Genomic DNA, 24,466 nt, shown 5'->3' with positions numbered 1-24,466 from the left:
CATTGTGCAGTTAATTTTAACAATTTTGAAGAAATTATGGCAGCGCCAGATTAACTTTATATTTCTAATTGTTAATAAAATTTAAGTAAGGCCCTTTGTTTTACACATGGCTTTTTCCCAGCCGTTTCCCACCTAAGACATAACCATATGTGTGTTTTTTTTAAATCAGGTAAATTGGTCTGATCTTTCAGTCACTACAGTAACAAAAACCCACCAAGAACTACAGGAATTTCTACTGAAGGTAAAAGTATAGATTTTATTGTTAAAATGATTGTTACATAACATACAAAATCCGAAAACCTTAATATCAAAACAAACACCAGGAAAGTTAAAACACGTATGTAAAGGTTTTGGAGAAGTCTCCCTGAATATTAGCTGTAGAAAATATCATGTTATTCTAAACGTAAGTTTATTTTTTTTACTTTACGTTACCAATATAAGCAAATAACGAAGGGTTTTCCCCACTTTAAAGAAATGGAACCTTGCTCCTACTTCCTTGCCCAGATGTGTATCGTTGGTGGCTGCTTATAAGAGTACTTCCTGTGAAAGAGGCGTCTGCAGAATGAGATGAGGCTTGTTTGCATTTGCTAGTGGCACTCAGACCTAACAGCTATTGGGCTTCCTTGGTGGACTTCCTTAAATATATTTCCATTTGTTCCTTCTTTGAGTTCCAGGTCCCCCTCTACTCCTCACAATGATAGAATCTCCAGAGTATTGAGAATAAGGGTTAATGGAAACATCTTATGGACTTGGCAGAGGTGAAGAGCATCAGCTCATTTTGTTCAAACTCTTGTCTGTTGCTTTTATACCAGTTTTATTTTATTGAAAAGTGTGTGGGTAGAAATAAATGTTTAAAGAAGGGAATAGGTTTAAATGGTTAACCAATAAATACTGTTTTTCAGTAAGTAGATAATTTAAAATTTATTGTTTATAGGAAGATAAAATAGAAAGCCCAGAAACAGGAAATATTGCCAACTCAATTACTAACTTTTAGGTGAAGGTGTGACATAGTTATTGAACCAGTAAAATCCGAAATTTTCAGGACAGTACTGGGGTTGTCTGCTTGTCAGCAGAAATATATTCTCTCAGAGCGCGTGGGTCTCTCTTCATTCTTAGAGCTAAGAGGCTTTTTGTCACCAGCTTGCGGAGCTTTGTGTAGTACGGCGGTGCTGGCTCTGAGGAGCCCACAGTGCAGTGTGCTGATAGTGTTAGTTCCGCTGGGTGGGACACACTTCGATGTGCTGACACCCAGGGATGACTTGAACATTTCCGTTTTCCTGTGGCTTATTGTAAACCAACTCCCTCACCCACTTAAACTAGTGACCTAACCGCATGTAAAGATGGGTGTATGCATGTGACATGTTGGCTGCAGGCAGCGTGGAGAGTGAGGAGAGAGCGGTGGGAGGGGCTGGTATGTGAGCACCCGGAGGACACGACACAGTGGCTCCGGCTCACGTGCCTCTTGAGGAATAAAGAAGGGCTGCCCCGCTCATGCCTACACATGCGCTTTTAAACCCTCTTCTACGTATTTGTAACTTTTCTCTCTTGATAAAATAAATCTATCAAAGTTTAAGGGCAGGTAGCCATGAACAGGCTGCATCTGGGTGAGAGCAGCGCGCCATCTCCCTTTCTTCTGTGGCCCTTTCCATGACAGAGTCTAGTCTGATGCCGGCGGTGGGTTGCAGCGGGCAGAGAGCTCAGGCTGAAATACCCTGCGCTGTGGAGTCGGACGTGGTGGCATCCAGCACTGCCACCAGTCAAGGCCGATTACTTAACGAGTTTGGATGGGGGTGCTCCCTACCTGTCGTCATGTTCCCGCCCCCTCCCCGAGAGAGTTAAATGAAAGCACATGACCGACCCCCCCCCACACACACACACACACACATGGGCCTGGCGTCTGGGCAGAGCTTATCCCACTGGCTTTCCCTGAGCTTCAGTTGTCTTGACAGATTTCATGTTAGTCACATAATTTTTCTAAAAGTTGAAGTGCTTTACAAGATTACAGCCCCAAATAAATAATTCACTCTTGAGAGTCATGGTAATTCATGATCTCCCCCTGCTTAGTTAGCATTTGAAGATAGTATTTTTCTCAAATAGGACAAATGCCTTATCGAGTTATATGAAATAATCGACATCATTGTACACTTTTGGAGACTAATTGCCTGTTATAAAACACACTTTCAGGTTGACCATATAGATTTTTTCTTTACCTTCCTTTTAAAATCATCTATAAAAGTTAAGAGCAAAAACTGTTCTTTTGATAGCCTGTGCATTCTGAGTTTTGTGGATGCTGCCTAGCTGCACTCTTAGGTTGCTGTACTGTGAGAGTGAGTTTGAGGTCGGTGCTTTCAGGTCCTTTTCCCCACATAAATGGCAGCCTCTTCTCCACATCCTCCTGGCTCCCTTCGCCTGCTACTTCTTAGCTGCATCTGATGCCGCCTGCTGTTCCTCGTGACCAGAATGGAAGCCCCATGGAGGCAGGGTTTTGTTTCTTCTTTCAAGGCTGTATGCACAGGGCCTGACACAGTACCTAGGACAGAAGTGGAGTTTCAATATTTGTTCACTGAATGAAAGAACGAGGAGTTACAGAAACTAAACTGTGGTGAGGTCTTGTAGATGGTTATCCATTAGGCCTCAGTGTTTTTAAAGGGAAGCTTGCAATCGCAAGATGCAAATACCTTCCCGCACTCCGAGCTTGTTCCGAGGCTGTGCCAGGGCTCCGGAGGTGGGAAGCTGCATGTGCTGGAACGAAGACCGAGAGGTGACAAAATCCAAGAGGGACTAAAATAGAAGAGACATGATTTAGAGCTGTATTTTTAGCAACTATGCCTTCCTCTAAGACTGGAAAATAGTCTCTGGAGATGAAAGATAAAAACCACTTGCAAGTAAACAGTTTGCAGATACTGCTGCCTGCACATCTGCACTCTGCCCAGTCATGTGGGCAGGCAGGCTTGGGTAAGGAGTTGGTACTCCCGCCACCAGCCACTCGGTAGTGAAAACAGACTTCTTCACGAAGCTGGTTATCCTGGCTGGGTACAGGTATTCAGGAGAAATTGTGTTTAAAATATGGGGGTGATACATGCGAGTGTCCTAAATCTATATTAAAATGATAATATCAAAATGTAAATATTGACATGAATAGTCATTTCTTTGTTTGGAAAATGTGTAGATCCAGAACTCGTTTCTTCCTGTGAGTAGGCAGAGCGCCTGATTTCCACGGTGGGTGTGTGGAATGCCAGCAGAGCCTTCCACCACATCAGGTTAATAAAAGAACCAGGAAGAGTTTCATTCTCACATAACATCTTGATTCCATAGTGTCACTGTGCCTAAAATTAGTAAGACTTTTGCTACTTTCGTTACATTTTCCATTTCTGAATTATTCACTCAAGGTCTCTATTTGTCGAAAGAATATTTACTTTGGGTTCTCCAATTAAAGATAAATATGTAAACAGACAGTTTGTGAAAATTGTTATGTCCCTGGGGCTCCTTAGATACTGTGTTAATGTTTCTCTTAATTTAATAATTCAGGAGTTAATTGCAAAGACTAGTTATAAAAAGTCAAATTTAAATAAAAAAAACAAGTGTTGGCCAAGATGTGGAATAAAGGGAAACTTCGGGCACTGTTGGTGGGAATGTAAGTTGGTGCAGCTGCTATAGAAAACAGTTTGGAGATTCCTCAAAAAATTAAAAATAGATCTACTTTATGACCCAGCAATTTCACTTCTGGGTGTTTATCTGAAGAAATCCAAAACGCTAATTGGAAAAGATATATACACCCCTATGTCACTACAGCACTATTACAATAGGCAAGGTATGGAAGCAACCTAAATGCCCATCAGTGGATGAATGGGTAAAGAAGATGTGGTACATTTATACAATGGAATATTACTGAGCTGTAGAGAAATGAAATCTTACCATTTGCGACAACATGGATGGACCTAGAGAATATTATGCTAAGTGAAATAAGTCAGACAGAGAAAGACAAATGCCATATGATCTCACTTATATGTGGAATCTAAAGAACACAAGAAACAAAAGTCAAATTTAAAACTTTGAATTCTTGAAAGACTTGGAAAGTTAGTTTTATAGAGAATCAATTTATTAGAAGTTTTCAAAAGTAAACTGGTTAATAAAATGACTTAAAATTTTGTTTTTAATTTTAAAATTTTCTTGGCCAAGTGATAGTTTTTTTTGTTCTGAAGGTACCTCCATCACATCAAAGAAAAGGTTACTACTAAACTTTCAATTAGTGTGTGTGTGTGTAATATATAAGTCAGATTGAGAGTTTTCACCGCATCTTTCACACCCAGTTCTTTATTTGGTGTGTAGCACTGGAACCTGACATTGCCTGAGGAGCGCATAAGCAATAACTATACAGGCAGAGATAACCCCTTTCAGATTACTATTTGAGGATAAAAATAATAGTGGCCGTGCTATGTAAAACGTTCCCTTTAACTAAAGAACCTTGGTATGGGTGTCAGTGTAGTGTGGCGTGTGGCACTTAGAGCGTGAGCTAAGTGCCCGCGTGTCCCAGAAGCACACTGAACGCGGCTGGGCCCCCCTGCACCTCTGCGGAGCCCTGAGGGGTGCCCAGGAGGCCGACGACGCTGTCCTAGTGGAGGTGTCTGCTGCTCCCATAGGGCCTGGGCTGTGAAGATTTAGAAAAGGAGCTGCTTTGAGATGGTTACTGAACAGGAGGCATTTAGCTTCCTTTTATGCCTCTGGTTTATAACATATTTACTACCCGTAAGGGAGAAACTTAACACTGGCCATGCTGTTTTTCTTTTCTAGCTTCCAAAGGAATTGTCTTTAGAGACTTTTGACAAGACCATCCTAAGAGCCCTGAATCAGGGCTCGCTGAAAAGGGAGGAACGGCGACATCATGACCTAGAGCCCGTCCTAAGGTAACAGTCCACCCGACTCCTCAGCAGTGCCACACACAGACCGGATCAGGGCTGGCGGGAGGACTTCGAGTGGGGCTTTCGGGGACATCGCAGAGATTCTTTTTTCTGGGGACCTTTATAACCTTACGTTGTTTTAGGTCTCGGCTCACCCTAAGACACCAGGCTAATTTCTTCTATCATTGTACTCTTCACCTCTGTGAAATCAAAAGGGATTGTTTCCAAAATATGCAAATAATCGGTGAAACCTTATTTTTCTCCATTAAATATTTATTGAAAGAGACCCTTGTACAAGAGCACAACTTGGGAGATTTTGTTTTGTAAGTTGTCAGGTAAGAAGGTTAGGCAGTGGGTGGGAAAGCGAAAGGAGCCACTTCGTGAACGCCTGCTCTCGGTGCAGCGGTGGTTCAGGCATAGCCATGGCCCAGGCACCGCCGTGGTGGAGACACAGCAGTGGCAGTTGTTCACTGAAGGTTAAGGTCAGATCTTTGCCCTTGTGAGGCTGATGGGTTATTGGAAAAGATGGTTGTAGGGGAGGTGAGTGTTATATATGCTGCCAGAGGGGCACACGCCCTGCCTTGTGTCCGGTCCCAGAACATCCCCTGTGCCCCCAGAGAGAGGAAGAGGTGAAGATAGAGGCAGGGGATCATGGGTGGGCTAAGGTACCCGCACAGGTGTGGGTGTGACTGTAGGTAAATGCACCTGTTTCATATGGGAAGTTGAGGGATTTTTTTTCTAACGTAAGAGATTTGCTTAAGTAACAGTGGCTGAGGAAACAAGAACTGTTTTACTGGAAACTTGAAGTTACTAATAAGTCAGATAACTAAAAGCCGCGTTGGAGCATATATGGCTTAGAGTTAAGGCTAAGTGAGGCTTCTTCTTATCTGCCCTCTGTACATAAAGTGGCCCAATTTGGGAAGCAGACTGGGAAGGGGGAGGAGAGGGAGAGCAGAGATGTGTATCGTTTATTGTAGTGAGGGGCCTGGTGCGTACACTCAGGATAAGGAGGGGCTGGGAAGAAGCCATGAATGTTTGGCTCTCGAGGGAGAGAATCAGAAATCCGGGAGGGAGCATTTTCATTGTATGCCAAGATCCAGGTTGTGACTGTGGAAGTAAATGACTGAAATAAGATAGAGGGAGATGGAGGGAGTCACTGGGGAAAAGGCAGCCATGCGAAGCGCCAGCAGTGTTCGGTGGTCCCGTGTGGCCTTTGAAGCCCCCCAGCACGATGGAAGACCTGGAGTGGAAAAGGCAGTGAGGCAGGGGCCAAAACTGACTGTGAAGGTGGGCGAGTGACGTGAAGGTTGATGCGTGCCTAGACCAGCTTGCAGTGAGCCTCCCCCCACGCAGCCTGCATGTGATAGGATGGGTAACAAGTACCTTCCACCGGAACGGGCTGCGGGGAAGGCAGGGCCCCAGCAGCTGGCAAGATTTTAGTCAGAATAAGGAGGTACAGGCTCTGTTCATTGGAAAGCCTGAAGGTTTAGGGTGCCTCAGAGGGCACAGTGGACGGGTTCCGAGAAAGAGGAGGGGCACAGGCAGGGGCCGGGTGTGTGGTGTGGTCACAGAGAGTGGTCCAGTGGTCCAGGGATGAGACCAGGTGGGAGGTTGGGTGGTGATGGGGAGGAAGACCTGGTTGTGATCTCAGGTCCCCCATGCTACTCAGACTTTGGTGGGCATATGCATCCCTGGGGATCTGACTGAAGTGCATGCGCTTACTCTGTAATTCTGGGGTTCTAGTTGGCTGCAGGAGATGCTGGGACCCACAGAGCACACAGTGAGCAGCAGTTCTTTAGAGGGTGGTGAGCACTCAGACAGCTGCATCTGGAGGGGGCTCAGGAGGGGCTTCTGCAGCTATGGTATTGGGAAGGGGTCTGGCAGTGTGAGCCGGGTGGTCTGCACTGGAGGAGATGGTAAGGATGCCAGATGGCAGCGTCTAGTGCAGTGGTTCTCAACCTGTGGGTCGCAATCCCTTTGGGAGTCGAACGACCCTTTCACAGGGGTTGCCTAAGACCATCGGAAAACAAAAAGATATTTACATTACGATTCATAACAGTAGCAAAATTACAGTTATAGAGTAGCAATGAAAATAATTTTATGGTTGGGGGTCACCACAACATGAGGAACTGTATTAAGGGGTCGCAGCATTAGGAAGGTTGAGAACCACTGCTCTAGTGTATGCTGAGCAACAGAATGAGTGGCTTTAGGAGCAAGTCGGTGTGTATTATTACCTGTCCTTGCTGGCTTCAGTGTGTGCCTTGTCCCCAGCCAGGCGATGCTTCCTACTTGGCCTCAGATTCTAACCAGTCCTTACCTTGCCTGAGAGCACATGACTGACCAGTAGTAGACTCAAAGTTCCACCTCTATACTGCTCCAAAATAGAGTAATAAAATATAACAAAGCCACCTTCAGTATGTTTTCATGCAAAGTACTTGATACAGAATCACTTCATTTACTTAGGTAGTTTGGGGTTTTCATGATAAGGCTAATCAATACTCAAGATAGACCATCTGGACAGAAAAATAATAAAAGATGGCAGTTACCCTTATAGCAATTAGTGACATTTTTTATTTTTATTTTTAGCTATTTTTGTTTGCCTGTAATACTAGATACGCAGTTTTATATCCTATTTTTACCCTCAAATTATAAGCATTTTATATTTAATTCTTCAGAAGTAGTGTGAATGAATGGCTGCAGAATATATCCCATCTGGCTGTCTACTCCTTTGACTGTTTCTCTATTTTTTCCCCTAAAAATAAAGCTTTGACCATTTTTATGCCTAAAATATTTCCCAGATTTATGAGTAATTACTGAGGAGAGACTCTTTGAAATTGATTTACTGATTCCAAGAGATTGATCCTCTCTAACAATCCCTAATATGTATGTTACAATTTTTCTTATGAAGTTAGGTAAGTAGCAGCACACACTCCCAGTGTTTGAACTTACCTGCCTACCACAGGCAAGTTTTGAGTATCATTTGTGGCTGGCTTTGAATATCATTTTAAAATGTTTGCTAATTTGATAGGTGAATGATTATTTCATTGGCTTAATTTTCATTTCCTTTATTAATGAAATTCGGTACCTTTCTGTAAGTTCAGCCGTGTATTTTTTAAGATCATTGGTTCTTTACCAATTTATCTTTGTGGAGCTTAGTGGGTTTTTTTTACATTTTTAAATGAAATCTGTATTAATATTAACTTGTCTTTAGTATATAGTATGTTTCTGTGAGCTATGAGTTTCTTTAAGAAAATTTAAAATACTAGGTTAGGTCTGTTGGTCTTTGATTCTGTGTTCCTGTATATCTCTTCACGATTAGGAAGGCATTCCTAGATTGTTCATTAAATATTAGGTACATCTTGGTAGCCATGTAGAAAAAAAATTAGGCTGGAACTCTGTCATTCCTGACATCAAAATTAGCTCTAGATAGCTCAAAGATTTAAATGCAAGGAATACAATACAAAATTTATAATCTGTGTATGAGAAATTTTTCTAAGCATCATGTAATATTACCTAGAAACCATTAAAAACAAATTTGAATACTCAAAAATCAAATTTCTAAGAGATGTAATAAAATATACTATAAACAAAGTGAAGAGAATTCTCAAGTTCAGAAAAAAAATACTTGTAATAATTTATTATTAAAAAATACTGCTAAAAATTAATAAGGTAATAAAAACCAGTAGTCCAAAGCTGAGGGGAAAATGGGAGCAGGTATGAACAAATAGCATGGAGAAACGGGAATTTTAAGTGTCGTTTTAACATATGAAATGATGCTCCCGTTCAGAAATATAAACTGCAGCCTGGAGTTTTTATTTAACTTGTTGAATATGCAAAGATCAAACAAGTTTGGCAGGCACTCTTGTTGGTGAGATACCTAAATTGGTATTATTACTATTTCTTCCGATAGCTATTTGGTGATATCAAAACTTAAGTGCAGATAACCTTTTCACTTCTAGTGATTTATCCTAGATTTATATATCCAGGTGTGTTTTCACTTACATATGAAAAAATTGTATGTTCAAGGATGTCATATTTTTTACTAGAAAAGACTAGAAACAGCTAGATGTTGATGGGGACCTGGTTAACTCGTGGTACATTCATTCACTGGAATACTCTGTGGCCTTACCAGAAAAGAAACACAGAACAAAGGTACTGGGGGAGACAAAGGCCGGGACAGTTAATAAAATGTCATCATTTTAAAGAAAGGACACGGACGTGTTTTTGTGCACAGAATATCTCTGAAAAAATGCACAATAAAATAGCAAAGAGGGTTGTCTCTAGGGAGGAAAGGAAGGGGCCTGGGGAGCAGGAGTGAGACTGGTCACTTTATAACAGAGAGAGAGAGAGAGGAAGAGAGATTCGTTATTGTTTTTATTACAGTGAATTGATTTCTTTCCTAAATTACTGATTTCCTACATGATTTTTTTTTATCCTGCATTCTTAGGTATAGAACATGTTTCTGGGTTTCTCATTCCATCAGCCTGTCATTCTTTTTCCAGGATCACTTTTTAATTAGAGCTTTATAGTTTATTAATATGCTGGTATTTCTGCGTTTTCTGACTCCTGATACTCTTTCTAAAATACTTTACAATAGTCTCAGATTTTATTCTTTAGCTTACCAGCGGTTCTCAACCTTCCTAATGCTGCGATCCCTTAGTACAGTTCCGTGACCCCTTAATACAGTTCCTCATGTTGTGGTGACCCCCAACCATAAAATTATTTTCGGTGCTACTCTATAACTGTAATGTTGCTACTGTTATGAATCGTAATGTAAATATCTTTTTGTTTTCCGATGGTCTTAGGCGACCCCTGTGAAAGGGTCGTTCGACCCCCAAAGGGGTCGCGACCCTCAAGTTGAGAACCGCTGGCTTAGACAGTTATTTGAAAACTTGCTGCATGTGTGTTCTAGGAGATACACGGAACTATGTTTCAAGTCTCAGAAATAAAGTGCCTCGGTTCTTGGTATGACTCATTTTTCAAGAGTCATGGCCAACTCCTGTCCTCTTTTCCTCTGTCCCTCCTGATCAGGTAAGTCCCCAAGCCATTCAGTAGGACAGAGCATGGTAGATAGCAGCGTCAGGTTTGCAGGATATGCCCTAAAGGACTAGAGAAAGGAACCCTAAGCGGGTGAGGAAGTCATTCACTCATGGGTGATGGTGGTGGGAGACTTGGCACAGTGTTTCAGGGCACATACTCATGAAGGGTGGCCCAGCAGGACATTGGAGCCCTGGTGGGGTTGGGAAGGCATCTGCACAGGGTGAAAAGGAACAGCAGTGACAGTGGGAAATAGATTACTACAGGGCAGTTGGCCTAATTAGTAAATATATTAGGAATAGTGAGAAACCAGAGTTTTCTCTGTTGAAGAAAGGAGTTACGTATGAATAAAGAAAAAACCAGAATGAACCCTGGAGTGTCTGATTGAAATTGAAGATATTGGTGCAAACTCATGATTTTTGGTATATGGTGGTAGATACAGAAATAAATATGGTTATGTGTGTACACACATCTGCTGCCTCAGCTCATTGAAAGGGTCCAGAAGCAGCCACATCCCAGCAGCAGCGGGTCCAGAGCTTGACTTGCAACACCATTCATTCCCCACTAAATGGAACTAGGGCTCCCTGGAGGAAAAGTTGATTGTGGAGCTTGAGCGGGAAAAGTATAAGATGAGCCTGCTGTACCAGAAAGCAAGGAAGTGCTCCAAGAATGATGTAGCTTCTTCAGAGGGCACGGAAGCCAGCTCGAAGGGGCATCTAGTGGTCAAATCTGGGGCAAATCGAGCATCAAATTAAATAAATAATAGTAACATTGAATAAGATAGGAAACCATGAGTCCCATGTTCAAATAAATCATAAGTGAATAGATTGAAAATTTGAGGAATAGGATATTTACAGTATCAAAGTCCTTTCTCACAAAACGATGCTTTTATTTATAAAGAGAGGAAGAGTAACTTTAAAGTGGAGAGGCCTGATAGATGCCACTTTAATCCAGGAAAGGGAACTCGAGGAGTGAGGAGTCAGTCAGAACAGTCCACCACACAGTAGGCTGCAGTAAAAGAATACAGCCCCAGTCCTGTGATGTGCTTGCTATGAACTCTAATCATGAAGAAACGTCAAGCAGACCCTATTGTGACCATTCGTCCTCTTCAAGCCCTGGGAGTCAGGGAGGGGCGAGGAGCTGACCTGGCAGCTGGAGGCCGTACAGGATCTGGACTGGGTGCTTGTGGGAAAAAGGACACTTTCCGGTCAATTGGCAAAGGAGGATTAGGAGGCCGTGATTGATCAATATTAATGTCCTGATGTTTACAGGAGAATGTCTTTCCATGTGTTGGGGCATCAGAGATAAGCTATTTATGATTCAGAAAAGAAAATCTTTGTTACTGTATATGCAACTTTTCTGTAAGTTTGAGGTTTTCCGGAGAAAATATTTCCACAAGGGGCCACTTTTAGAAAATTGGCTCATGGCCAAGACCACAAATAAGAGGTATGTGTCTGGCTCTTTGTTTTAGCTTTTAGGGGTCTCCTCAGTGATGGTCAGAGTGTGTGTGTGTTAACTTTTTACCACAAAGGTGTTATTAAAGCTGTTGGTGAAGAATGCAAAGGGAGGTGTAATGTGACAAGTTTTTAATTTCCTCTTCTCCAAATCGACTCACTAGAAGTAACCGTCATTAAAAATCTCATGTAACTTTTTCATAAGTTTTCTGTGCATTTATACACCCTTGAATTTCTGTATTTGTATATGTATTTCCTTTGTGCAAATTGAACTATCCTATACACTTTTCTGCCACTTATTCTTTTCGTTAAATATATTGGACATGGTAACATGTTAGTACATATAAAAAGATTGCCACCTCAGTTTTTATTTGCTACATATTTCCATTTTTAGTTCCATAATTAGTAGATTTTACGGTTATTTTAGTTGTTCCTAAATATTTTAAAACTACAAACAATAGTACAGTGAATCTTTGTATATGTTTCATAACACATTTGGAAACATGTGTAAGAGAAATTTCTAGAATTGTAATTGTTTGGTCAAAAAGTTATGCAGTTTTCAACATGCAATATTTCCAAATTACTTCTGAGGGGGTAGCAATACTGTTTACCCCAGAAACCCTTGTGTTTGTATGTTCATGCTTCAGCAGGCATAAAATACTCTGTTTCTCAGTCTGAAAAAGGAAGACTCTCATATTAATCTGTTTGGCCATTTGCACTTTCCTGTGAATGGCTTTTTCAGTCCTCTCCAATTTTTTATTAGTGTTAATGATTTATAAGAGTCATGTGTTATTTTAAAGAAAGGAGTCCTGTTTGTCATTTCTTCACCATGCAGATAGTTTAAAATTTTATGTACGAAATGCAATTGGATTTATCAGTCTTTTCTCATACAGTTTCAGGGTTTTGAAACTTTGGAAAGCCTTTGGAAAGGCTTTTTTTCCTCAAAAATTATACTTAAAAAATTTTTTTCTAATACTTCCCTTTTAAAAAAGTCTTTGATTCATTTGTATGGCTAGCCTATGGTCTCAACACAATAGGACGTTAGGAACTTCATTCTCAGTTTGTGAATTTTAGATTAGTATCATAATCATTTGTCGCTTGAAAAATGTAGCAATTATAAAGTGGGAGAGGAGAACTGACTCTGGGTGGTGAACACACGATGTGATATATAGATGATGTATTACAGAACTGTACAAAAATTAAATAAAGCGGGGGGTGTGGGAAATGCAAGCGAGAAATAGGAAATGAGTTCATAAGTGAAGTAGAGATGGGCTGACACAGGACACGCTGCACTGAGTTCCAGATGCACTGCAAATTAGGACAATGAGAATATGGCACTAAAATGTACGTTTGGGCTTGGATGATTTGTCATGTCAAAATGTAATCCTGGTTTTCTTATTTAACTTATCAAGTAGTTTATGGCCACTTTGACTTTTTAATATCAGTGTAATTACCATGTTGTGGTTATACGTTAATGAGCCCTGACTTCTCTCTGTATGCTGATTTCAAGTCTGTGCCTGTCTCACTGTGGTTCCCATAGTGAGTTTGCATTTGATGGTGTGGAGTTGTGGGTGGGTGTTGAGCCATCTCTTGGGACTCAGGCCTTGAATTGAAGGTGTACCTGCCTTTACTTTTGACCAACTGATTTGTAAATGTAACTGGCTAATAAGCTCCACCACTGCCTTTGGATTTTAATGCCCAGTTTTAGGTAATGTGCTCAGACCTGGAAATTTAGATTAGCTCCTTACTTCGTATCTCAATTTTTCTTTCATCTCGTCATTTTCCCCCTTTGTCTTCCTATTGAATATTTACCTCTGCATGTGAGCACCAAGAAGCAATTTTGTCTTACAGTCAAGGCAACTTTGGCCCGTAAGAGCCATCTCTTGGTATGGTATTTAATGATTTTATAATTAATCTGAATGATAGGTCAAAAACCTTGGGGACAAATTAAGAATTAAAATTTTAAATGAGCATTTAAAGTGTTCAAAAATAATGGAAGGGGATTTGTATATTGAGCAGCAGGTGGCAGTTTTAACTTACCTATCCTGTTTGAGTGTCATAACCTGGAAGAACTGGTAGTGGTCCCCATGAGGAAATTGAAGCTGAAAGACTAGACTTCTTGTGTAGGGTAGTTGAGCTTTTAAATGATTGAGCTGCTGTTCAGATCCATGAGTAAACTTTCCATTAGACTGTGCTGTAACTATGGCCCCTTTTGTAGGGAAGAACTCTAGTTGGACTCTTTTGATTGTATTAATAAAATAGGAAGAGAGCTGATTTTCAAAGATGACAGCTTAGGATCATGGGATGACACACTTTGAAGTAGATCATCAGTCATGCCTTAGGATGTAAACTTCCCTGACCTCTGCGTTCCATAGTTTCCAGGACCCTTAGCATCCCAAACTTCCCAGCCTCCTGTGTTCAGAGTGTAGGAAGATTTCTTTCATGGTACAGCCAAGTGATGAAAAATAACACCTATGAAGGAAGAGTAAAGAAGTTACAGTTCTGTTTCTGAGCAGAAAGGCAGCTATGGGACCACTTGGGCCAAAAGCCTGAAATAATACATTTTTCTGCCATAATGGAAACCTTACTACTAGATTATATAAAATTAAAAATAAGCCTATTTATTAGATTCTTGCAAATAAGTTTTATTAACTTTTATTCAGTTCCTCCAGTGGAAAATACATTAGAAAATAATATTCTTTTCCTTAGGAAAACAATTTATTTTTATACCTGAATTAAACTGCCACTTAAGTTTGCTTTACAGTCTCAACTGAGACTCTTGTGGATTTATATTACATGAAATTAACAAATCTCTTTTCTCTTTATATGCAGGCAGCTATTCTCAACATCATCACAAGCTTTTCTACAGAGTCAGAAAGTACACAGCTTTTTCCAGTCCATATCATCAGACCCTCTGCACAGCCTCAGTAAGCGCCCTCTTGCTCCTCTGTAGAAATCGGATGTTTTTCCTGCTTGGATTTCTAGCTTTATCATGCTGTCCTGTGGGGTAGTTATTTTAGTTATAGCCAAGAAATAGTGGCATACAATTGACAAACATCTGTAGTTCAAAGTGAATTTTACACTGTAGTTTTAAAGAAAATAATGTGTAAAAGCTAATGTCACTAGACAGACTGATTCCGAGGCAAGAGCCAAGTCTCTCAGACTCGTGGACATGCTGGGTCCTCAGGTTCCCTGACAGGTGTGACTTACAGGCTGTGGGGCGCCGCAGCGCTGGTTGCACGATGTGTAACACACTCCTACAACCTGCCGTTCCTCCTGTGCCCCATTCCCGTAATGAACTCCTCAGCCTCCCAGGCTGGGAGCTTTGGCCTCAGTGTATTCACTGTTCCTCTTTCTTTTGATCCAGTCATTTAAAAGCCATGCTACTCCAAAGGTTGTCTTTTTACCCCTCCTTACCAATCCTGCTGTTGTTGGTTAGGCCTTTCTTTCATGCAGACTGTACAAGTGCAGACTGTACAAAGCCTCCCTTTTCTCAGATCCTGGCTTCTCCCTGCATGCTCACCTACCTCAGGATTATCTCAGGTCATTTGCTAAATCTCCTTTTCAAAACCTTAAAAGTTTGGTATGAAGTTCAAGCCCCGCCAAGAGCCTTCTTAATGCTCCCTCCTCATCTCCCAGGCTCTAGCTGCTCCTTCACTCAGTACACCCTGCCATTGCCTGTCCCAATGTCTTGGCTGCTACTGCACCTGAACTTAATATCCTTCCTTTTGTCATAACCTGTTAAGGTCACACCTGTTTTAACACCCACCTGAACTATCACCTCATGAAGATTTCCTAGTGTTTTCTTAAGCTCCAGTACTTTGGTTTTGCCCTTACCTTTCAGCTTTCACCACAGCCTGCCTTGTGTTTAGTTTCATACACATCTAAACTGCCTTTTTTAACAAATACTTTGCCAGTAACAATGATGCACTTTAGGAGAATTTCTGCTAACTTTAAATAAGCACAGCCACTATGGCAAGCAACTAAGTTTGCAACTAAGTTTGTCCTTTTTTCTTTCAAAAAAGTCATTTTCTTGCATTTTAAAGGGGAAAGAAAATGTATATTTTCTCAATTTGAGTTTGGAGGAAAAGAGATTAAAAAATAATATGATTGGGTATTATAACGTATGGATTCGTTTTCTAATTGTCTGTGTGTCTGTATACCGAGGGTGCCCCAAAAAATGTATACATTTAGAATTACTGCTATCTATGTAGCAGTAATTCGCCATAATCAGAAGCGTCTAGACTCTGATGGTAACCACTTTGACCACATCTTGTAATTGCAGAAGTCAAACGTGACTATATACTGAGTATTAAAATTTTAATACAGTTTTTTCCTTTCTTAAAATGTGTACACATTTTTTGGGCACTCTCTGTGTATGCCTTAAATATTTTAAACAGATGCAAAGCAATTAGAATTAATGACTATTCATGTCTAGTTGACTAAGATAAGATGAACAACTCCATGGTTAAATTTACATCTGAATAGTGGCAATAGATTTATTTTAAAAGAATGCTGATCATTCTAGAGCTGTATAGATTTAACAATCAGTGCTTTCTGCTTAACAGTGTAAGTACTTTTTATTAAGTACCTATAAATAGCATCTATTTAGTTCTAAAAAGACACTGGAACACAAAGTTAAACTTTTAATTCAGATGTTAATAGGCTGCCCAGGAGAACTGGCTCAAGTGAGTGGTACAGATATAAATGACAGAAAACTCATCTGGAGAGCTTGGCAGTATTTAAATTACATGAGCAATGAATGCTTAAAAGGCTGATAATTTTAAGATATCAAATTGTTGTGAAATTAAAGTTATATGTTAAAGTACATGTTTTGAGATTATGGGAAATCTGGTCAGGACGTCCATGCTATTTCACCAAAGAACACATTGTTGTTAAAGTTCATCTGCATTTACTCTTTTGAAAAATGACAGCTCTACCTTCTCCACCACTCCCGGGATAGAGAACAACATTCCATATCCTGACAAATGAGAAACCAAATGTTCAGCTCCTAAATGACAGAAGTGTTGACCACTGGAGTCCCAGTGGTCTGAGTTTTAAGGGAGAAGTAAGCTAGTGCTATCACAGCTTGTTCCACGGTCAGTGCTCGTCCACAGCTTACTTGTCCCTGGTCTGTAATAGAATAACAGAAGCTGAGCGTAGACCCTGAGTCATTTGTAGCAGTTTGACATTACCACAACATTATCAGTGTACTTTATAAAATTAACAATCAACAACCAATTAGAAGTTTTAAAAAGCCTTACGAGATGTTTAAGAAGCCCTAATCCAGTGCATCTCCTCATGATGGGGGTTGACAGATGTGAGGCGTGCCCTAGTCCTGTGGATTTTATGGGGAGAGCTGGCTGCTTGAACCAGGGTCCCTACTCCCACCGGCCCGGTGTTTCATGCTGTGTCTCCCACTTTCTTAAAGGTCCTATCGAGTAGAAGTGTTCTCTTTGCCACTGACTCTCCACTCTCATCTTCCTTGGAAGAAAAATAATCATTATATTGTTTTCTTTTTCTCTTTATTATAATTTTCCTAAAAAGTTAATAGTATTGAATACTTCCTACAGATAACTTGCAATCCTCTCTGAAGCCTTCCAAGATACTAGAACACTTAAAAGAAGACAGCTCGGAAGCGTCAAGTCAAGAAGAAGGTAAATGTGGGTCCACTGGAATAAGTCGTTTTGTCAGGTATTGGCACAGAGACATGCAAACAGACCATTAGAACAGATTATGGAGCCGAGAAGCAGACATATTGGAACTTGGAATGTGACAGGTGGCATCATTACAAGTAAGTAGGGAAAGAATGGACTAGTCAGTAAATGGAGTTGGCTGGCTTTCCAACTGAAAAAAGAATTATATAATTAGATCCCTACTTATATCATGCACAAAAATTTCAAGTGAGTGACAAATTATATGTAACATATAAACTTAATGTAATATGTAAAATATAAAACTTAAGCTTTTAAATGTTAATAATCTGGGACAAGAAGGCTTTCTTGAGAAGGCAGAGCATGACCATAGTGAAGCTCTTTCTAATCTAAATCACAACTTAACATGTGACGAGAAACCAGACAGCTAGAATACATTTGCAGGATTTTATGAATAAAGACTACATCCAGATTATGGAAAGATTCTTCTAAAGATCAGTGAGAAAATCAGTCTGATTGGCAATATTTGCAAAAGATAGGCAATTCATAGAAGAAGAAACTTGAGTAGCCATTAAACCGTGTTCAGCCTCACCAGTAGTCTGGAAAATACAAATTAAAACCAGTGAGATATCATTTCACATTCATCAGATTGGCAAAACATTTTCAGCCTGACGTTATCAAGTATATGAAGTAATGGGAACGCTCATCTACTGCTGATGGGAATATAAATTGGCACAATTAACTTTGAACAGAAATTTGACACTATAATGAAGTTGGAGGTAATTAATTTTATGCTATTGCCCAGCAATTCTGCATCTATGAAAATTGTTGTCCTTCTGCTCGGGCGACAGACTGAGGATCTTGGGGCACCGTTGTGTGTAATAGCAAATACATGGATGTTACCCCACTGTTTTAAATGTTAATAAAATTATACATAAATTGTGGCATATTCATACTAGGTGACAATTAAAGTAATATTTATAGTATATTCAACCATGCAACACCACTGTGTGTGTCTGTGAATACAAATACGGGTAGTTTAAATAAAAACATGCACTGGAATATTTCAACTAGTTGATCTCTGTAGAGGCAGGGAGTTGAATGGAATGGAAGAAGGCCTTCAGTTTTGTGATATTTTGTTTGTTAATAAAAAGAGAGACAGGTATATGGGAGGTGGGTACATGGGTGTTTGTTATATTACTAGATATCTTTTTTTTTTAATATTTGAGACACTTTATTTTTTTAATGGTTAAAAAAAGAGCCTGAAATTGAGTATTTTAGTTTTGCAGTGGCATACTTGTTGTAAACATCCCATAATTTTGGACAAAATTGATTTGCTATTAGGTGGAATACATTTGAGAGGCTATTTAAAGAAATTCGATCATTTGTGTCCTTTGAAAAGTTGTTTCTTGAAGGAATTTTCTGTGAAAAATGTTCCACACAGTCTATTGACACTGTTATGGTCACATAAATTGGTTGCATCATCCTTTTGGATTTTTGTGGAAGCATTTGGTGTAAAATTTTTTTTCCCGTACTGTAGATGTGTTACAGCATACCATGATCCACAAGAAACATACCGGGAAAAGTCCCATTGTGAAGTAAGTATCTAATTCCTAAAACATAAATGTCTGTGCATTTTTCAATCAGTGTCACCTTTACTTTAATTACTGATACGTACTTGGCTATAATTCTACCATTTTACTACTTGGTTGTTATTTGTCCTATATTTTCGGTTTTCTTTTCTCTGCTTTCTTGCTTTTGTTTTTTTTATTGTGTGTTTTCTCTTCTATTAGCCTTGATAGTTAGACATTGTTTTTCGATTCTTCTAGTGGTTGCCCTAGAGATTATAGTGTTTTTTCTTTTTAAGATTTTCTCATTGCCTGGTTTTCAGCAGTTTTCCTACAATATATTTGTAGCTTTCTTTGAATGAATTCTGCTTCTTGAGTCTGCTGCTTTGCATTTTTCATGTTTTTCCTCAGTCCTTGTCTATTCTGACCAGATTTCCTCTTCACTGATTTTTTTCATCAGTTTCTATCCATTGAGTTAATTTCAGTTTATTTTACAGTTCTAGAATTTAAATTTGTGTGTGTGTGTGTATCTAGTATTTTCTAGTATTCTTCCAAAATTCTCAATCTTCTTGTAGTCATTGAATATATTAAGCTCTATTATTTTAAAATTATGTACAATAGCTTCATTCTCTGGATTCTCTTTGAATCTGCTTCTGTTGTCTGTTTCTTTTTCAGTCACATTATCCTGTTCCTTCACATGCCTTAGGTGTACACAGTACTTGGTCAGCCATTCTATCAAGATTGGGGTTATAACCCAACTGTAAGTGGTACAGGATGACCATTGCATAGAGTCTAAAGACAGAATGTGCATTTGTTATCAGTCTCTTGAGAGACAGGGGCTAATTATTAGACAGATAAGGTAGCTGTGTACTGGTTTAGTCTCATGGTATCCTTGTGTTTTCCCTTAGAGCTATCACTGGACAGTCTATAAAAATACACTGAAGAAAGGGTTACTGTAGCTTCATTACATGGTATAGTAGGTTAGATTATTGAGAACAGATTTTTATACATGTGTACACTTTTCTTTTGACAGCACTGTAGGTACGAGTTGTTCCCCGTTGGATGGGCTCACCGTGCAGTATTCAGAACAGAACGGAGTCGTGGACTGGAGGAAGCAGAGCTGCACCACCGTGCAGCACCCAGAGCACGGTGGGACCTTAGCGGACCAGGTATTGCAGGGTTTTGTCTTCATGTCATATTGTAAAGCATTGCTACTCAGTGAGAGTTGAGTTCCCTAAGCATTATTATGTCAGATAGTGTATCTGGTAAGAAGAACTGAAGGAATGCTTAAGTGGGAGCCTTGAAACTTAATTGGTTTATGTGATCTAAGCTCTTCTTAGACCCAGAAAAGTGTATTCAGATTTCCTTTTATTACTCAAAAAATGAGTATATTTTAATATGACGCCTAAAGTGTTTATTTTAACTAGGGGTACATTAAATTATGCCAAATTTTTGCTTTTGATAGAATTCTTCACATTTCACTTACTATGTTGCTACTGGTGATTGGAACTGACCTTCCCTCATGAATAACTGGGCCCATTTACCAGCACTCCTGAATGTGGTTAGGACGTGTTTCTTTTCTGAGGAGTTGGTGTAATCAGAAAACAGTTTTCTCACCTGTGTAGATAATTTGGCATCATGGTACGGAGGGCATGCTTGCTAGTGCAGCTATGGAGAGAACTGCCTTCTCCCTAGAAAATATATTTGTTAACCTGATTTTTATTTCTGGCCCATACTCAGATCCAAACATTAACCTTTACTGGAATGTATTTTTATGGACTAAAGCATTGAAGCATATTTTGAGAAATTGAATGTTATCTTAGCAATTCTTACTTAATGGGTAATTTTCAGAATCCATTGTGTATACATTTTCTCCCTCCATTTTCATAACTACACCTTTTCTTCTTAGAGTTGACAAAATTGTGTATTGCAGTTTTACCAACCTGAACTTTAAAAGAATACTAGTAAAACTGTAGTAAATACCAGCTACTTGATTGTGTTTTATTTTGTGGTCAAAAGAAAGAATACAGGTCCATTCTAAAAGCAAATTACAAAATAGATATTCTTTTCATGATTTTATACTAAGATTTGTCAGAGAATATAAAACTTTTAGTGGTTCAAGTACATTACTTCAAAAATAGGTTGAAAATCAAAATGTATTAGAATATACAACTGAGACTATTATTTTAATATTTGATATCAGAATAATAGGACATCTACATGAGTATGGTTTAGCTTTAGTCTGTCTCATTTCTTTTTATTTTCACTAGCATTCAACTGAAAAACGAAGCTTATCTTCAATAAATAAGAAGAAAGGAAAGCCACAAATAGAAAAGTAGGTTCAATTTAATGTCTCTAGTAATAGAAATTGGTAAAAAAATAAAATAAAATAAAAATGGGCTTGTTTAGTTTATGTAGTACAAATAGTATTTTTCCATTAGTTTTCTTTATATTTTTATTTCTGGGCTTTACTTATTTAGTTCAAAATAATCAACATCTGCAGATGATAAAAATAAAGCTATTGTCAAATATATTAGTTTGGAGAGGCAAAACCCTCAGAACTATACACTAAATCTTGCTTTTAGATTATGCCTAAAATTTTTTTTAATTATAAATTTTTGAGGGGAATTTTAGTAATACTATTATGCTTAATATATTCTCTAGAGAACCTGATAAAAAATGTTGGTAACTTGTGTATCTTTGGTTTAGGGAGAAAATTAAGAAAACTGACAGCAGATTGAATAGTAGAATAAATGGTATTAGATTCTCCACTCCTCAGCGTGCCCAGGGTGGTTCTGTGAAAGGTAAGAATGTTTGTTTTTCTTCCATGTACCCATCATCTAAATATATTTAGCATGAACCTGTTATAGTAGGTATTGAGCTGTTGTGTCAAATGCTGATGGTATCGTTTTATCCTGCGTGGATATGAACAGCAACTTCTGAGTTAGACAATTCTAGGAAACATGACTCAGTCGTGGAGGTAAGCATTCCCTTGCTACAGCTATGCTGACCCACATTCTCCTTCCCCTGGTACCAGCAATCTCCTACTTGTCTCCTTCTCGAGCCAGTGCCGCCTCCGGAGGAGAGGCCTAGAGAACCTGGCAGGTCTTTTCCACCCTCATGAAAGCCTGGACCCATTCTTGTGTAAAGTTGCTGACTTTTTCATGTTTTAATGACTGTCCTCTGTGGAGTTTCATGGGGCTTCAGGGAAATTCAGACTTTCCGATTTTTGTGGTACTAGATGTGTGTGGTTTCCGTTTGCTCACCATTTTTTTAAGGTCCCTTTATGTTTAGGTGAAAGGTTTTGTGTTCATTTAACTGAGAAATGTCCCTTTTGCGGGTTCATTTATAACTTTTCTGTGTTATGGTGACCTTTACTATTAATAGTAAAGATTAAAAAAGTATAAAAGCCCACAGACCTCTAGGATGCTTTGTCCACTTGGGTATCTAACACGTGTTGACTGGAGTGGTCCCACAAACAAGGATTTTTAAATTGATTTTGTTAGTACATTCAGCTCCGATGCAACTTAAATAACCAGGATTTTTTTAAAAGGGTATATTTTTAAAGTAGATATTTGTATAGAGAGATTGAATATTGATAAAGGAAATATGGTCAATTTTGACTGTAAAATCATCGGGCCATCTCACTGACTTAAAATAACTGAGCTGTCTTTGGTGGGGGGGAAATGACATGGGGGAAAAAACCACGTTGTTTAATGTATATTGTAACACTTACCTTTCTGAGATTTCATGTGGTGATAGCAGCTAAAAGGAGGAAAAAGCTAAAATAAGACAAAAAGCTCTTTGCCGATGGATGATGGGAAATAGCTTCTGCTGGGTCTCGCTGTCTCCGTTCGTTCCTCGCTCTAGTTCATTTTCTGTACTGCTACCACATCTGTCTTGTAAAGCACATACTAAATCAGGTCATTCTCCAGTTGACGTTTCTGTCAGATACATATATACCACCCTCACATGATCGATCACTCTGCCTCTGGTCTCTCACATAATTTGGGAACTTGTGCTCACCAAAGAAGGTTGCAATGGTTCTTTACTTTTTAGCTTCATATTTTCAGAGAAGTCTATGCACTTTGATGTCAGACAGATGCGTGTTTGAATCTTATACTCCATCAGTTGCTTAAATGTGTGACCTTCCTGAGGCCTTAGTTTTCTCATTTGTGAAATCAGAATAATACCTCACCAGATTGTAAGAATTAAATTTGATTAACATATGAAACCATTTAGCTAGTACCGAACACATAGGTGTTCAATAATGGAGCTCCTTTTCACCATTCTGTTACCAGAAAACACGCACTGTACACTGTAAAGATTAAGAACTTTTAATAACATCTCCAGCTCCAATTCCTTTCTCTTTATTTTCAAATATTGTGAAAGTACAACCTTAGGATTTTTTATTAAGATAAATCTTAACTCTGTTTTATCCTCTACATATGTCACTGATTCATATATATTTACACTTATAGGGCATGACTAAATGTAATATACTTTGTACAACTCGTCTCATTGATATCAAATGTAGCTCATATCAGATGTTTGCTGACTCCAACTTAAGAAAAACCCCTCTGTTTATTAATTTCTCTTTAAAATATTAAGGTGTCAAGAAGGGATCACCTTTAGCATTCAGTAAACTCGAGATATTGAAGATTCCTTTTCTGTGAAAAAAATCACGTATATCATAAAATGTAGCTACTATATTGAAGCTGAAAACATTGGGTCCTTCTGATTCGTAGCTTGTCCAGATCTTTAAATAACTCAGTCTAGTTTAAGATAAGTATAACTTATTTTTAATTTAAAAGTTTAACTTCTACTTTGAGTAATAATGCATTCAGTAGTTCAAACTTCTAAAAGTATAAAAGGAACAGAGTAACTCCCTCACTGCCTCCCTCCAAGTTGTCTTCTCCCCAAAAGCAGTCGGTGTAGTTCGTCCTCTGTATTCTTTGCAGTGTATTTGCTCTAAATCCCCAGGATTTACATCTCTCTGCTAAAGATGTAAGCTTTACCTCGTCTACATTTTTAAGAACTCTGTTCCAGTGCATCACTCGGTCTTCTGTTGCTGATTGTGGCATCTCTCAATTTCTTTTAAAAGATTACAGTGATTTAAAGGTCTCCAACTGCTTTTGATTATGTTTCTGATGTATCTAAACAATTAAGTCTAAATAACTTCTGTTTGTTCATAAATACTAGTAACCAAGACTTTTATTGTTAGAATAGTGGCTAATGTTGTAAATTTTCAGGTTTTTGTTGTCTTGCATGATCTTTTACCCTATGAGACATGATAACAGATTTAAAAAGTTTAAGTTTCTATTTAAAGGGGAGATTTGTGGGCAATTTGTGGAATATCCTTTGGCACATCCTCACCTTCACACCTTCTGACTCTAAGACGATCACATAATTTCTGATTATAAAAATTCCAAAGACTACACAATTCTGAAGGACCTTTTAGATCATCAAAAAGAGAAAATTATGTTTATTATAGATTTCTATTTATGTATTCAGTTCTTTGAAAACTGCAAATTAATATATGATAATGTGATTAGAATATTTACTAGCTGTATGTAATATAAAGAAAATCATTTAAAATTGTGTCATTTTGAGAAATAGTTGCCTTTTTTGTTGTTGTTAGCATACTCTGTAACTTACTCTGTGAAGTTGCAAAGACTCTATGGTAGTTTCACTGTCGGAGTGAACAAATCTCAGCTCACCAACCCCCGTGGTTCCCTTTTAGCCCATCATTTCTTGTTTGAGACTATCATGTTGAATCTTTGATTCTCTTAATCCTTAAATTTTTCATTTTGTTATATGCTAGTTGAAATATTTGTGTGCAGAATTTCCATATG

At 38.8% G+C, this 24,466-nt stretch overlaps 1 protein-coding gene across 5 annotated transcripts in view; it reads left to right on the top strand.

The window, feature by feature from the left end:
- Positions 1-24,466, top strand: part of ZCCHC2 (zinc finger CCHC-type containing 2) — a 61,426-nt gene that overhangs the window by 22,606 nt on the left and 14,354 nt on the right. For 4 of the 5 annotated variants that reach the window (XR_002125638.1, XR_002125637.1, XM_019657710.1 and 1 more), the window contains exons 4-11: positions 170-241; positions 4,792-4,904; positions 14,222-14,316; positions 16,963-17,046; positions 18,584-18,641; positions 19,645-19,780; positions 20,882-20,946; positions 21,321-21,415. Coding sequence is in view for 3 of the 5 variants with exons in the window: in XM_019657710.1 (XP_019513255.1) it covers positions 170-241; positions 4,792-4,904; positions 14,222-14,316; positions 16,963-17,046; positions 18,584-18,641; positions 19,645-19,780; positions 20,882-20,946; positions 21,321-21,415 (718 nt within the window). In the remaining 2 variants the exon portion in view is untranslated. The remainder of the gene's footprint in view (positions 1-169; positions 242-4,791; positions 4,905-14,221; positions 14,317-16,962; positions 17,047-18,583; positions 18,642-19,644; positions 19,781-20,881; positions 20,947-21,320; positions 21,416-24,466) is intronic. The other variant, XM_019657712.1, reaches the window with a different exon arrangement.

This window comes from Hipposideros armiger, unplaced genomic scaffold (assembly GCF_001890085.2).
Source record: "Hipposideros armiger isolate ML-2016 unplaced genomic scaffold, ASM189008v1 scaffold_278, whole genome shotgun sequence".
NCBI lineage: Eukaryota > Metazoa > Chordata > Mammalia > Chiroptera > Hipposideridae > Hipposideros > Hipposideros armiger.
The sequence above is the reverse complement of the archived record's forward strand: the minus strand, read 5'-3'. Positions and strand labels throughout refer to the sequence as shown.